We start from the raw sequence: 16,139 nt of genomic DNA on the forward strand, positions 1-16,139 counted from the left end.
AATGGGGGAGCTGCCCAGGGAAGCAGCCACCTCCACTGAGAAGAGTCACCTCTGGCACCATGCACACCGGCCCCACATGTCTCCAGAGGTGCTGCCCAGAACCCCCAAGGAGGCTGCGTGGTACAGGGTGCTGATCCCTGCTTCAGCGCCAGCACAAACATCGAACAGCACATCTCACTGGCCTTGGTAATAGCTATTCAGGAGCAACAGTAGGCACTGCAGGGAGGGGGCGCTGCTTTGCCCCGTCCCCAATCTCTGCCCATGTTTTGGAGGCTGTCGTGGATGTAAAAAAATCCACTGGTGGCTGCATTTGAGAAACGCTGGACTAGAATTTAGGATTTACAATGTGGTATCATATATGAAGTAAATTGCAGGAAGGCAGCAATCCTCAGCAGCAGCACAAGTAGCTTGACTCCCACTTCACGTAATCTATGTGACTCCTACAAAACTCTTATGTTTTCATTCACCACCAGTCCAGAGTGACAGCAGAGCTCCAAGCTCCACAGGCTTAGTATCAGAGTATCTTGCAGCCCTTCTTATTTACCACATCAGCTTCTGAGTTATATGCATCCTACTATCCTGCTCCCCCAGTATAGGGGGAGGCATATAACTGCAAGAACTGTAGTGGACAACAGTAGAGGCCACATCAAGTCCATCATTCCTCCTTACTTACTGAGGCCATCAGCCAATTCTGCAGCTTTTAGAAGCCTAGTAAGGATAGGATGCAGGGAACAATGAGAAGCAGTGAGGGGCAGCAACAACAAAACTAGGGAGAACAGAGAAGCTGACTCAGAGACTGGCTTGGGAGCGAGGAGCCAAGGTTGACATAGAGTTCCTAAGTCCCATGCCCTTGCATCCTTGTTCTCCTGCCCTGTGAAGCTTCACAGCTGTGTGAAGTATTCTGCTCCTCAACTCCCAATGAATGCCAAATATTTAATAAATATAACAAAAAAGACTAAGGGAATTCCCATGTTGTTTGGTACCTTAACTTAAATTTCTAGACTTTCAACTGTTTAGATTTGTTTCCTTTTTTGAAGACACTACAATTTTTTAAAGGATTTTACCCTTATATTACAGATATGTATTGTTGGTCTGATCTCCAGCTAAATTATTTTGTCTTCTGATGTATATTAAGACAACATTAAAATAACCTTCCTCTCTTTCATAGCTATGGCTAAAAATGAAGGAGATTTACTGTGGTAGAAACCGCAAAGTCTAACTGGCTATATTCTCTTTGAAGTGGAGAGTTTGTACACCAGTTTCAACTAAATTCTGCTATTACCATGACTAATACAAAAATAAACAGCTAGGTCATGATTTATCGTCTAATTATTGAACAAAGATATAAAAACCTCGTCCATAATTCATAATTTGACTGCCAAGGAACTAATGAATAATTTGAGAGCAATAAGAGCTCTTTTCATGGGACAAATAGAAGCATTCAAATGGGTCATGTTTTATTTTACAACATTGTTGCCCGTGTATTTGGTACCATGCCTGCATTTCTACCACTAGTGATTACGTTACAAAGTAGTGACGTAAAAGTCTTTGTGTTTTAATTGGACATTCTGCAGGTAACTAGGTACAATTTTTCAAAGCCTATTTTTTCCTGTTTCTTTGGCAGCAACCCAATACTTAAGATTTATAAAAGCACCATCTGTTCCTACCTCAATCTATGAACACCTGTTTCATAGCAATTAAGGCCTTTAGGACTTGCTCTTTTTTCCTTCAGGGATAGCAATATCTATCATGCATAAATATGCGCTTTGAACGAAAATATAACATTTTTCCTTTGCTTTTGGTTTTTAACATAACCTTGAATGGTAAAATATTTTAAAATGTGTACAAATCAGAAAGCTTACCAATATATGAAAGAGATACATCTGAAATATCTAAGTTTTCCATGTTTGACCACACAGATGTATAATTAGATATATTTCTATCAATCTCAGCATTCTAGTGTCAGACTTTAATAGGAAGCCTATTGTTAGGTTTGAGAGTTAGGTTACGCATGCTAAGAGGACCAATAAGTGAAGAAAGAGAATAAGCTAACATGATGCAGAACCCACTGGACCAAAATGGTAAAAATCAGATTTTCCTATCCCCTACATACGCCAACTGGCTTTGCAAATACACACACCCAAATTAAGAAATAATGCAACATATAAAATAGACCCATCGGCAAGCCCAAGTTAAAATAGAGGAGGAGGGGAAAAAAAACAAAAACGCTGCACCAAATCAGCAGAAAGAAATCTAAACGGTTCCCACCTTCCAACCAAAACTCTTCACTTATTAAAATAGTAAAAAGGTTCAAAAATAAAAGCAGGTACTATTGATAAATGTTTGTCACTGAGATATTAAAATCAACTATTTTGCAAGTTTTCCATTCAAATAAGTTCACTCTAAACTATAACAGATGCAGAGTTGTGTGCAATGCTGCCTTGTCTTGTATTTTATATCAATATTTTTATCACATCCAAACAAAAATTTTAATACATTACCTTGAACTAGGGGAAGAAAAATATGAATCATCTTCATCATTGTATTTTTTTCTTGGTTTTGCAGTTGTGGGTGTTTCTTGTTCTATCATTTGCATGTCTGAGATTACTGAATGGGAAATGCCACTGTACCAATAAATAAATAAATAAATAAATCATTAACTTGTAAAGAGACTACTAAGTACAACTCTGAACTCAAGCAAATTGCAACCCTGATTTTGTGACGATCTCAGTGGGGAGAAAGGGATAGCTCAGTGGTTTGAGCATTGGCCTGCTAAACCCAGGGTTGTGAGTCAATCCTTGAGAGGGCCATTTAGGGATCTGTGGCAAAAATCTGTCTGGGGATTAGTCCGACTTTGAGCAGGGGGTTGGTTGGACTAGATGACCTTCTGAGGTCCCTCCCAACCCTGATATTCTATGATTCTAACATCCAAAAAACATACTTTTGAATTGTAAAATATTTTAAAAATGTGTACAAATCAGAAAGCTTACCAATATAGGACATCCAAAAGCTATGAATAATTAAAGTTTGGGGACAGAGGTGGAAGCTTTGAAGTCCGCACTGTATATTTTCTAACACTGTCAAACAAGCTTGAGAACATGCCGGCCATCTTCTCTGATTTTAAAGCTTGCTAAGCCTGCTTTTTTAATGACTTGGAGCTCTAAACAGGAGCTGTGTTCTAAGCTTACAGGACTTGGAGCTCAGTAAAAACATACCAGCTAGCTCCCTGATAGTCAGTTAACTTGAGAAGAAATTTGGTGGAGAGGCACGATACAATAACCTTTGGGAACATAAAGTCAAACTTCAGTTAGCTGACTGTTTTGTTTAATGTGAGATGCACTGTACATAATATAGGATTTACCATACCAGCAGGCCATAAAGTCCAGTATCCTGCTTCCAAGAATGGCAAATACCAGATTCTTTGGCAACAGATTTAAAAATAGCTCCTGGTCAATTATGCATTTTCTATTTCCTTTCTGATCCCTGTAATATTAATTATACTTCCCTCATCAAAACATGCATAAAGTGAAGGGTAAATGTATAGGGCTATATACAGTTTACAGAATTTCACATACCTTCTGTTGCTGCCAAATCCCATGCCAAGTCTGTCTACTTCAGTTTTCTTTTTACCAGCCATATTTAACTTTTCTTCTTTCATTTGAATTTCAAGATCCTTGTAGGCCAATCGTAAAGACGATACACTAAAACAAAAATACACAGATGTGTAATAAATGTAAATTAATTCTTAACTGTTAGTTCCCAATCCAGTAACATTAGTAGGAAAGCAACAGAAAACTCCATTTGACAATAGAGATAAAATTAATATTGCTGTAGGAACCTTAAAATAAGTCAGGAAATGCAAAAGTTAAGTGATCAATATTAATGCATTCAGTTTTTACAATTATTTCAAACAAACTATTTTTGGACAGATAAGGTGGCTAGAGAAGAAAGCCAGGGGACAGAAGGGTCAGCATGAACAGCCAGTGCCTCAATCTGTGTTTAAACATAGATGTACAGGTCAGAAAGTATGCAATTGTGGTCTGTTTCGAATTGCACACCTTTAGACCAATGGTTTTCAAATTGTGGGTCCCGACCCAGTAATGGGTCGCGGAATGTAAGGCACTGGGTTGCGGTGGCTCTGGTCAGCACCACCAACTGGGCTGTTAAAAGTGCCATTGGCAGTGCTGCCTGGCTAAGGCAAGCTAGTCCCTACCCTGTTCCGACACTGCACTCCGCCCCGGAGGCAGTCAGCAGCAAGTCCAGCTCTTAGACGGAGGGGCCAAAGGACTCCGCGCGCTGCCCACGGCCCAAGCACCAGCTCTGAACTCCCATTGGCCAGTTCCCAGCCAATGGGAGCTGGAGTGGTGGTGCCTGTGGGCGAGAGCCACGCGAGCTGCTTGCGTGCCTCCGCCTAGGAGCTGGACCTACTGCTGGCCACTTCCAGGGCACAGCGCAGTCCGCGGTGCCAGGACAGGCAGGAAGCCTGCCTTAGCACCTCCGTTGCACCGTTGACTGGGAGCAGAGCGAGGTAAGCTGGTGCCCCAACCCCGCACCCCAATCCCCTGCCCTGAGCCCCTCCCCAAACCCAGAGCCCCTTCCTACACCCGAAACCCCTCATTCCCGGCCCACCCTGCAGCCCTCACCCCTGCACCCGAACCCTCTGCCCGCTGGGTCACGGGGGCATCAACAATTTTCTTCAATTGGGTCGCCAGAAAAAAAAGTTTGAAAACCACTGCTTTAGACTGTTGTATTGTGAAAATTCGATATACAATTTTCCTCTCTTAAGTCAACCCATGTGTTCCCCCCCCCCAAAAAATGTACCATATACTCTACTCCTCATTAAGGAGTGTTTGCATGCCAAGTTTCAAGCATCCAAATATACCAGCGTTTGAACACAGTCTAAAAAGTATTCTTTATCCACTGAAATAGGTGAAAAATTTTTCCTCTACATAAAAAGAAAAAAAATTGCTCCTCTCATATCATAGTGGGTGTGGAGGATGAGCGGCCCTGGTTGAACCAGGAAGGGGGAGAGCTCACATTTGGACTGTAGCTTTGCCACTCCTTGCGCCTCAAACTGCATGTGGGAGTGTGCTTGGGATAGAGGCGTCTCTGCCTCCCATTGGCCAGCTGGAAGCAACTAAGGGGGGAAGGCAGTCATGAGAGCCAGTTAGCCCCCATCCCAGGCAACCAGGAGCCATCTTGCTGTGATTGCTGCCCCACCCTCCCTTCCTTTGAGACATATATCTAGTTGTGTTTCCAGGATGCTGTGTGTCCAAATGATTACCAGTTTTTAGGATCAAGAAAAAAAATTCCCCCAAGAGGGTAAACTGACAAAAATCTAGAAATTGTGGAGGTACAGTTTAGGTTAAAAGGAGTAAGAATAAAAATTTAAATATTAGGAGGTAATACAGAAGTGTTTAGTTCATCAAAACTTGCAGGCAGTGTCCAATATGGATAAAGGCTAAAATGAAAGAAGTAAATGAGAATGGGATATTTCTGATGGACCTTTTGCCACAAGGAGATGGGGAGACACGAGGTCTTCTCAAACTGAAATCCCTTTTGGTACTCTCTATCCCGGCATGGGAGGAATGGGGGAGGGAGAGTGGCAACAGGATTTAGAAGTGAGCTGAGTCTTAGGGGTTAGGCAGAAGAGGATCTACCACAAGTTATTGGTTACATGGTGAGAGCCCTGTAACTCCACTCTGGATCCAGTCAAATGCTTGGTATGAGAGAGAGGGTGCATGGACAGTGCCCCTCCCCACCGTTAAGTTAATAAAAATATCTATCCCTGTGTCTGTTTTTCATTCGCCACTATGTCCTGATCAACAAACTCAGTTTTAGGCAGACCAATTAGAAAAAATTCAGCCCTAATGAAGGAATTTTTCAAGACGTTATACGTAAAATGGAAACACATTTTTTTTTACAGATAATTTCCTTTCCACTAGCAGTGTCTCCCACAATTCTCAACATCTTAGCTACTCTCCTCTCTATGCAGCTCATGGAGACGAATCAGTATTGGAGCCATGTGGCCATGTCCCCCTGCAGCTGCTTTATAGAATTATTCCCAAGCTGTAACACCTGCATAATATCATTAATAACAAATATTCCAGAGATAACAATTTCCCAATAATTATTCCATTTAATATTTGACTCAACTCATAAGCCAGCCAGAGTAGGTAGAACTGTGGGAGACAATGCTAGCAGAAAGGAATTTATCAGCTGCAGAATGGAAAATTTCTTTCTCAGTGTCTCCCACAATTCTTGAAGTCTGGGAAGTAGTGAGCAGCAAACAGATGTAGGGAGGATTACAGAAAAGGTCAGAAATAAGAAAATGGTATCCCTCCCCATCTATAATATTTGCTCAATGAGCAAAATCATTTCCAGGCCACCGTGTGCAGAATCTTCCTGCCAAAAGTATGCCTCTGCAGAGGATAGGAAATCTACCTTGTAGCACTTCATAAAAGTGATGGTCACCTGGTCGAATGCTAGCTGTGCATGCAGTAGCTCTTTCTGCCCATGAGGTCGCCAGCGATCATGTGGAGTGTGCCTGACCCCTTATGGAACTGGAATCTCTGATGCCTTGTATGCTTCCACAACATACAGTCCATTTCACCTAGCAAAAGAGGACTTGGAGGCTCTGAGTCTTTGGCATTTCAGATGGAAGGATACAAATAGGGTACCTGGATCTCCTTGTGGACTCTTTACATTTGAGGTAAATTTTCAGAGCCCTTCTGATATCTAAGGACTGCCACCTCTCCTAGGTGGGATGCTGTGTCCTTGGACAGAATGAATGTAGAAGCACTCCTTGGGAAGCTTGGAAAGAAGAGTTCACCTTCAGAATAAACGATTCCGGAGTTCTGAGCATCACTTAGTCCTCATGACACATGCAGTAAGGTTATTGCATAGAGAGCACCACCAGCTCTGACACTCACTTGGCAGATATGTTGACTTTCAGAAGATAAGTTTTTATGGACAAATAAAATGATGACACTGATGTAAGTGGTTTGAAGGGATGGTCTGTCAGGGCTCTCAGTACAAATCCCACTTGGGAAAAAGAGGTCAAATTGCTTGTTGATATAGAACACGGCGTTGGTGTTGTCCATCAGGATCTGAACCATGCTGCCCCTCAGATGAGGCAGAAAAGCCTGACAGGCCAAGCGAGCCGCTCTGAGACACCAAACAGGCTAGGGTCTCCATCTGAAACACTGGTTTCTTCATCAACCTGTTGAGCCCTTTGAACTGTAGAATGGCTCAAATTCCCTCTGTATGCTTCTGAATTATAAAGAACCTTGAGACTCTTTCTCCAGAGGGAACACTCTCTTTCTCCCATATCCAGGACAGAAATCTCATTCTGCATTAGACCATTCTTTACAGGGAGACGGGATGAAAAACAGATGGAGTAGAGCCCGTGACTTGGGAGTATCCCTGACTCACTATCTACATGACCTTCTGGTCCATGATTGAAGCAACCCATACCTCCAGGATATTGAAAACCCTGCCTCCAATCTTCAGCTTCAGGCAGAGACCTACGTGGTCTTCCTCATAAAGAGGCTTTGGGAGTGACAGGATTCCCTCAGGTCTTTCCTCCTGAGCCGCAGTTCCACAGCTTTCCACTGGAGAACCTGCTGTCTCTTCACTGCTATTTATGAGAGGATGAAGGCCAGTCTGTCCTTTCTTTTAAAGGCATGGAAGGTACTCTTTAAATCTTGCAGCACTGCCACCACTACCCTGTCTAGCTCCTCTCAAAAAGTCAGGGCTCCCATGAATTTGGCAGAGCACCGCACCTGCTTTGCATAGCTATCCACCTTCCAGTGACAGAGCCATAGATGGAACCTGGTCACCGAATTTGAGGCCATGGCTTTGACTGGGAATCTCTTTGCCTCCATTGATGCGTCAGCAATGAATGCAGTTGTTGGGGAAACTTTAGTTAAAACAGAGCTGAAGTCAGGGTGATATGTATCCTTGAGGGCTCTGAGATCCTCCAGACAGCAGAGAGATGCCCTTGCAAATCAAGCAGCTGCTAGGGATACCCTGAAAGCAACCGAGGAGGCCTCAAAGTCTTTAAAGTAGTTGGTTATGCTATCTGTAGTTAAGAATGTGATCAGTCTCTGTTATAAACTCTGGCCTTCATTTTTCTATCTGTGGGAATCCTTAGAATAGAACTCCCTTTCTGAGGGCATAAACATACCTTTAGCCAGGGATGCCAAGTCAGCATCAACCTTTGGTATCTCAGTAATTGGGACTTTTGGTATATGAATCCTATAGAAGCTGAGAAAATTTCTGTTAATCTCATTATCGTATTCATCCCTGACTATATCCTTGAAGGAGAGTAGGGAAATTGCAGCTTCAGGGGAGGATTTAGAGGGGAGAAATTTGCTCAGAGACTTACTCTCCAGATTTTTTTAAGAGAATCTGAATAGTGGATACAACCTTGCTGCACATGGCCATGAATTTCTCAGGAGGAAAAAAATCTTTCCCCGATCCTGACTGGTGTCAGAGCCTGACAATTCTCCATTTTCTGTGAAGGATAAGTCGTCAGTAGACTCATAGCTCCTAGATCTTCTACACTTTTTGTTCCTTGTTTTTGCTTTCTTTGGTTTTTTAGCTTTTTTTAGCTTCCTTAGTGAACATACAAGCTCCATTGCAGCTTCGGTGAGGCCTTTTGTGGCTACCTTTGCTGAGGGCCCTAAATACTCTCGGGAGATCTCTTTCCAAGACCTCCCCTGTTGGGTCCCATTCCCCCATGAGGGGAACAGCTTCCAGACCCCTTCTGGCTGAATTGGGAAGGATGGGGTGTTTTTACAAGCCCTACTTCTTTTACCAGGGCACTCAGGACCCATTTTAGGACTTGTGAAGGAGAGGATTTGTGACCCTGTAAGTCTGCCTTTTCTGTTCTCCAGGGACCCCTTAGGACTTACCCCCTGAGTCAGATGACTGGGGTCCACTTTGTCATCCTTGAAGCCTGTCCCCACTCTGCCCATAGTCTCCTAATCCATTTTTCCCCACATCGGAGTCGCAGTTGCTCCAGGGGGATCCTACATGCCTGTGCAACCCACAGCCCCAGGACATAGAGGTAGGGACATAACACTAGTGCAGGCTGGGCACAATTCACCATCTGCTGAGCCTGGAAGGGCAGTCTTACTGATGGAGCACCACTTGGATGTCATTTGGTGCTTTTTAGGCTGCTCTGGCATACTTGGAAGACAAAAGGAGCCAGTAGGAAGGCACTGCAGCTGAGACGACAGGGGGTTCCAATACCCAGCTTAAAAAACTGGCCTGAAGGGAGGAGCGTCATTGCTCAACACTGCCATAAATTTTGACAAAAAAGTCCCGTCCCCCCCAGGCAGATGGGAAGGCAGGAGCTCTAAAAACCACCATCCGCATGCTATGGTGCCACTGAGGCAGAGAAATGTGCAGTAGGCAGGAACTGAAGGGGCATGGCTCATGCAGCTCCAAAACTGATTTGCCTCTGAGCAGCAGAGAGGAGAGCAGCCCAGATGTCAGTAATTCTGGGAGATGCTGGGCTGCAGAAAAGGGTGTTGTAAGGGGAACAATTGTGCTACCTTGACAACAGTATTTGCTACTGACTAACCCTCTAAACATGAGCAACATATGAAAGTTAGGGTTGCTGTAATAATTATCCCAGGAGTCCAAACTTTTGCATGTAAAATCTCAACTATAAGGTTATCTTAATGTACTTTTTGCATTTCCTGCGGGGAGGAATTATGTGAATGGGGAAGTGTGTGCGTATTTCTACTTACGCATGTAAAGTGAGATTCAAGCACGTGCACTGAGTTTATATGAACATCCTAATACACGCAAGATCACATTTATACAAACTTGTTTTAATATACATGTAAATCAAGTAGAACTTTTAAAATTAAACCTTTTTTATTTTTTCCAGAATAAAGGTATTTGAACTAAGGATAAAGTTTCAAAAATTTCTGTCTTGTATTTTTGTACCCTTCAAAATGATTTATAGGTGTCAATTAGAGTACCAGCCTCTCTATCTGATTCGCAACCACAAATCAACTGCACGTGTAAAACACCAGTGTAAACTTCACCCACACAGACAGACAGACATCCTTTTGAAAATCTGGGTATTATGGGTGAAAAATATAAATTTTTCATACGCAAAGTGGCTGATGGAATTTTAGTCCAACTAAATTCAATTCAGGACTCAGAATCAATACATCTCCTCAACTATCTAATGTCACTTTTGTGATGATGTATTCTGACATGACTGCCTGGTAATTGGCACATACACAGAATTTTTAAAAGAGTACTGTCTCTCCACTATGTATTTAAAAGCCATCTTCAAAATGCTGATCCTTTTGCTTGGTTCTGCCTTCTGGCTCTCTCATTTCTACATATAATCATGCTGCCTCAATATTTTTGGATTATATCAAAGAAGTAGCAGGAGAGCAAGTACTGTTATACCATCCACAGTTAAGAACATGATCAGCCTTTGTTATAAATCCCAATGCTTAGAAGTTTATAATGAAAACCAGCTAAGACAAACCCTCCACAGAAGATCTTAGAATGGAAATGAAGTACAAAGTTTTAATCAGATATTTCAGTCTGAGGGTTAGATACTGTACATGCACATTAAGTGTTTTCAGTTTCAAAAGGATTTCACTATAAATGCATACCAGCCAGTCTGATACAGAAGAACACTAACAAGCCATTACAATACTCCATGTTTTGTATCCAATTTAACCCCTTACTGCTGATTTAAATAAACCATAATTTGTTGATTAGGACATTCCCTAAAGCGATACAGTGCTGTTAAAGAGTGACAAAATGCAGAAGTATGCAATATCTTGCCTCAGCCACGAAGGTAACATTTAAAATCTTGTAGCAAAGGTGTACTTAAAATAAATGCATATTCAAAAATACTTTTAAAACATATTAGTGTCCCCCTTAAAAATTAAGGTACATCTGGGAAATGATATTCCTGTGGCAATGTGGCTAGCTACAGTAATAATTAACTCGTTACCATGTACATTTTTAAGGCATAAATGTACATATTCATGAATCTGCAGTTATACTATATCACCCAAAAACACAAGAGGGAAAAGGTCTGGTCTTTATATGATTTATAATCTTACAAAGATGGATATATTTCTTCAAATAGTAAAGAGTGAAAATGTCAAACTACATTTAAAATATGATTGTGACAAGAAAATTACAGTATGAAATCTTAAGGCTATGAAGTATATTTTCTCAATGAATATATAAATCCTACTAGTTTTAACAGTGAGATATTCACATACCTCTCTCAGAGAGAAAATATAATCTTAAACATTTGATTACTGTCACTTTCTCTCTACAAGCACATTAGCTAAAACTAAAGAGTCAACCTTACCTTAACATTTTAACATTTAAATTTAACTCTTTAAAACTGTATATGGATATACATATCCCAGAAAAGTCAATATGCACAAAATAAATCTGAAAAAAATAGGCCAAAAATCACTAAAATGAAGATGGTCTATAAAGGAAAGCAAGGTTCTTAAGCCTTCATGTACTCCTTTAAGTCTACAATTCACTGAATAAAGTGTTCTACAATGGAAGACATAAAAAAGGTGTATAAATAACAGTCAATGGAAATTAAAGCAGTTATGATAGTTAGGCAAATGGATATATAGCAATAGAAATAAAAAAACTGCATTAGAAGTAAACATAACTGAAAGGAGATTTTTCTTGGAATTATCCATTCTGAAGCCGTGCATGTTTTTATATGCTGAGAAAACTTTCACTTCTAAAAACATGCATTTTGACTTTTACAATTGTAAATAAAATAGACTTACTGTTACACCTCTGTGAAAGCATTAATGAAATCAAGAAAATAAGAAAAATACGTGTCTTCAAACCAGGGCATATCTTTTGGGCAAGTATATTAAGTTCTTATTAATTCCCCCATTTACAGCAGGCTCTATTATAGGGCAACTGAAACTGGTCGTGCCAAGTTCAATTTGAAACTTCTACTAGACTTTAATTTTTAAAAGACCAACCAACTAACCAAGATTTTAAGGACTGAGCTGAAGACCACAGTTTATCAAGGATATTTTAGCAATATCAAACCTTCAGATCTGCTTCTGGTTAAAATAAATAGCATGTTGATGGTTCTGAATAAGTCCACTTATCCACTCTATTGCAGAGGACACATCACAAAAACAGCAGAAGGAGAGAAAAGATTAAAACCCTAGAAATCTTGTATACAGGGTTTTAAATGTTGCCCTTCATTTAGAAAAGAGTACAGGTTTTTCATCAAAACTTTTGTGAATTGAAAGCAACATTCACATTCTAGCTATTTTATAAAGTCCTATTGAATGTTTCCAATTTTTTTTAATTAAACCCAGCAGAGATATTGTTTGGAGCCCAGTGTAAGTTAAAGTATATTCATGCTTCTCTAAATTTTGTATGCACTGCCATCTAGAGGTTACAAATCAAAGAGTAAGCATTTTTAAGGGAAAAAACAGGAGACTTGCCTATAACTGGAGTGAGACAAGATTGCCAGAGATCCACATATTTGGGGCATGCATGTGCACCCCACATTTTTTGCCAGAAGTTTCTAGAGAGTTCTGGCCATGAGGGTCACATGTATGCTTCCTCACTGTTTCAAGCTCTTAGGCCCAAAGCCTCAGCCCTGTCCCTCCAATCCTTCCATTACCTAGACTCCACAGAAGTAGAAACACAGCATGGGTCCTACAGATCTGTGAAGGCAATCATGCAAAGAACCTCATTCACAGATGGGTAGCCTGTTTTCCTTCATTAAGTACTGTCTTCAAAGAGTCACACTTGGAGATTGGCAAGCAGTAATACTGGCCCTGACGAGGACATAACTAAATAAAAATATAATGAGTCTTCCAAATTCGTAACAAAACTAGAAGACATATATAGAGGTTAGTGCTTCTTAGTTATGGACAGAGCTCCAGGTAGCAGCTCTATTATCTATTAAAGGGATGTTTCTGAGACAAAATATGGTAGTTGCCTTAAAGCTAGTAGAATGTGCCCTAAACCCCTTGAGAGCGAAGATCCAGTGCAAGATCATGATAAGTTGGAAACAAAGTGATAACACTGTGTGTCTGTCTTCACTAAAACAGTCAGCTCAAGTTATTACACTCAAGCTAACATAGTTCAAGTCAGAGCTGCCACACTGTGGCATAATACTTGAACTACACAGAGTGATTGGATTGGCATCTAACAAGTTGTGCTAACTCAAGCTTGTAGCCTGTAGCTGCATCCCCAATGCATTACTAGCTCAAGCCTCAGCATTATATGAGCTTCACAACCAATACCCTCTGAGGGTATGTTTACATTGCAGCCAGTAGTAAGCCTCCCAGCCAGGGTAGACCTATGCTAGTGGTGTCTGAGCTAGCACACTAAAAATAGCACTGTTGACATCACAGCTCCAGCAGCAACTTGGGCTACCCTCTCGAGCTCAGACTCAGGGAGTCAAATGGACTTGAGAGCCCAAGCCATAACATTTATACTGCTATTTTCAGTATAACTCAAGCTCCAGTAATTTCAGTCTATCTATCCACCTGTTTCTAGCTGCAGTGTAAACATACCCTGATGGGTCAGCAAGCCTGAGTTTAAAGCACCACTTAACGTGAGCTAGAGATTGTGTGTGTGGATGGGAATTGGGTTAGGAATAACATTTGAGATATATCTTGAGCTACACTGCAGCAAAGACAAGCCCGATGTAAGTGGTAATTTGAACTTTGGATGACCCCCGTAGGCTACAAACAACCTGAGGAACTCCCAATGGGTTTTTAAAGGAGGGCACCCTTGGCTCCAGGAAAAGAAGGATTTAATTTTGCAACAGTACAAATTTACAAAAGTCAACTGCTAAATATATTAACTCCGTTGAGAACGACCATAAAACTACAAACAATGAAAGAAAAACATATAGCCATCTGAAATCTGCAGGAAGAAGCTACAGAGGTTTCAACTAGATGTTCCAGTTACTGGAAAAAAAACAAGGGACAGAATGGGTACATAGCTCCTTACATTGCTTTGGGTCTGAATGATCATTACCTATTGAATACACATGAGGCAACCCACAGGCAAAAGCATTTTAGAAGGTTCTGATAAAGATATAGGATGTCCCTGACGTACTCGATCATGGATTTGTACAGGTAACAGTACTCAAACTATTCCTTGCTTTTAACAGAAGATGAAATAGGAAATGGTGTTTCATTCTATTTCTTCACTATTGCCAAAAAAGTTTCTTATCTTTATGAAGAATCTTGTTGTTGTGGTTATTATTTTTTAAACACAGCTTTCTGTAAGTTACTTTTCAACCCATATAAGCTACATTATTGCAGTAAAATACAAACATCAATTGAAGCTTTATTTACACCAAATAGTACTTGGCATTATTCTAAATGTTAGTAGATAAATCTAAGAAAATTACTGTTGTGTTTTATCTTCTATAAGTAATTCATACTTACAATGGTTCTTCCCTCTCAGTTCTCTTACTGACATGTAGATCTTCCTGTTCCTTCATTTTATCTACAGCTTGTGCTTGCTTTTCAATCTCATTAAAACTCTTGCTGCTCACTTTCTGGGCTCCCAAGCCACCTTTTTTGGCACCAAGCTTTATTTTAAAAAGAAAAGAAATGCTTTATCTCTGTAGGTAACTATATTAACTGTCCTATGGTTTAGTATTTTTTTGAAATAAGAATCAAGCACTGTACCTGATTCCACAGAATCTGGTATCAGTAATAAAAATTCAGAGTGGAGAAGACCATAAAGCAATACGTTCCTAAATGCCGCTCTCAGCCTCCATTAGAAGGCCTTTGATATTCAGGAACTTCTTTAGTCTCCCTAACAGCAATTACAGCCTGATGAACCTCCTGCAGTTTGTCAGACCTTGTTTCTATTCTGATAAATTCTGTACTGAGTACTATAAAATATAAAGGAGCCTCACTGCTATTGGGATAGGAGCCTAACTGCAATTTCATATCTCTATATGCTTAATTTCTCAACCTTAACATTTCATTAATGTTAGTTTCTGCATTAAATTTATCTAATAAAAATAATAATATATGGAGATATATCTATCTCATAGAACTGGAAGGGACCTTGAAAGGTCATCAAGTCCAGTCCCCTGCCTTCACTAGCAGGACCAATTTTTTTGCCCCAGACCCATAAATGGCCCCCTCAAGAACTGAACTCACAACCCTGGGTTTAGCAGGCCAATGCTCAAACCACTGAGCTATCCCTTTCTCCCCACTGAGATCGTCACAAAATCAGGGTTGCAATTTGCTTGAGTTCAGAGTTGTACTTAGTAGTCTCTTTACAAGTTAATGATTTATTTATTTATTTATTTATTGGTACAGTGGCATTTCCCATTCAGTAATCTCAGACATGCAAATGATAGCCATTAAAAAAAAATCTCAAAGTACACAGGACAGAAGGCTTTTTATTTTATTGGAGGGTGTGTGCGCGCGCGCAACGGAGAAGGTACTGCTATTTTTAACATAAAAATACTGTCATAAAAAGTCTTAGGCCCTGCTCCTCTAATTCACTTAATGCAAAATGTACTTTGAGCCAAAGCACAGCTCCACTGGCTTCAGTGGCAGTGCACTTGCATACAGTGATTTGCAGAATTGGGGGCAAATATGAAATGTAATTGAATCCGTGAACATGATAAAATACATACACAAAGTAAATTCTGCTCTCTGGTACGTATACGAAATGTCTACTGAATTCAGTTAATTGCATATATATATATCCAGATTCAATAAGTGCTCAGTATTATCATATGAAATCAGAAAGTGACTTACAGATGATAAAGTACTCCACCTCACAATACTACTACTAATAAATATTTAAACAAATGCAGCCGAACAAGAGTTTAGAAGACCATTTTGTTTATAAGGTTGTTGGATATTTTGTCATAATTCAGATTTTCTAATTTGTTTTAGTGATGCAAATCGTTGCTGATACAACACAGTCAGGATATCTCAGGATAGATGGCTATTAGCCAGAATGAGCAGGAATGGTGTCCCTAGCCTCTGTTTGCCAGAAGCTGGGATTGGGTGACAGGGCATGGATCACTTGATGATAACCTGTCTGTTCATTCCCTTTGGGGCACCTGCCATTGGACACTGTCAGAGGACAGG

The 16,139-nt window shown here is 40.6% G+C and overlaps 1 protein-coding gene across 2 annotated transcripts in view; it reads right to left on the reverse strand.

The window, feature by feature from the left end:
• The window catches only part of ARFGAP3 (ADP ribosylation factor GTPase activating protein 3), a 77,126-nt gene that overhangs the window by 20,993 nt on the left and 39,994 nt on the right, over positions 1–16,139 (reverse strand). For both annotated transcript variants that reach the window (XM_054037555.1, XM_054037546.1), the window contains 3 exons: positions 14,463–14,608; positions 3,576–3,701; positions 2,502–2,624 (listed from right to left, as the gene is read on the reverse strand). In XM_054037555.1, coding sequence (XP_053893530.1) covers positions 2,502–2,624; positions 3,576–3,701; positions 14,463–14,608 — 395 coding nt within the window. The remainder of the gene's footprint in view (positions 1–2,501; positions 2,625–3,575; positions 3,702–14,462; positions 14,609–16,139) is intronic.

The sequence above is a fragment of the Malaclemys terrapin genome, chromosome 1 (assembly GCF_027887155.1).
Source record: "Malaclemys terrapin pileata isolate rMalTer1 chromosome 1, rMalTer1.hap1, whole genome shotgun sequence".
Classification (NCBI taxonomy): Eukaryota; Metazoa; Chordata; order Testudines; family Emydidae; genus Malaclemys; species Malaclemys terrapin.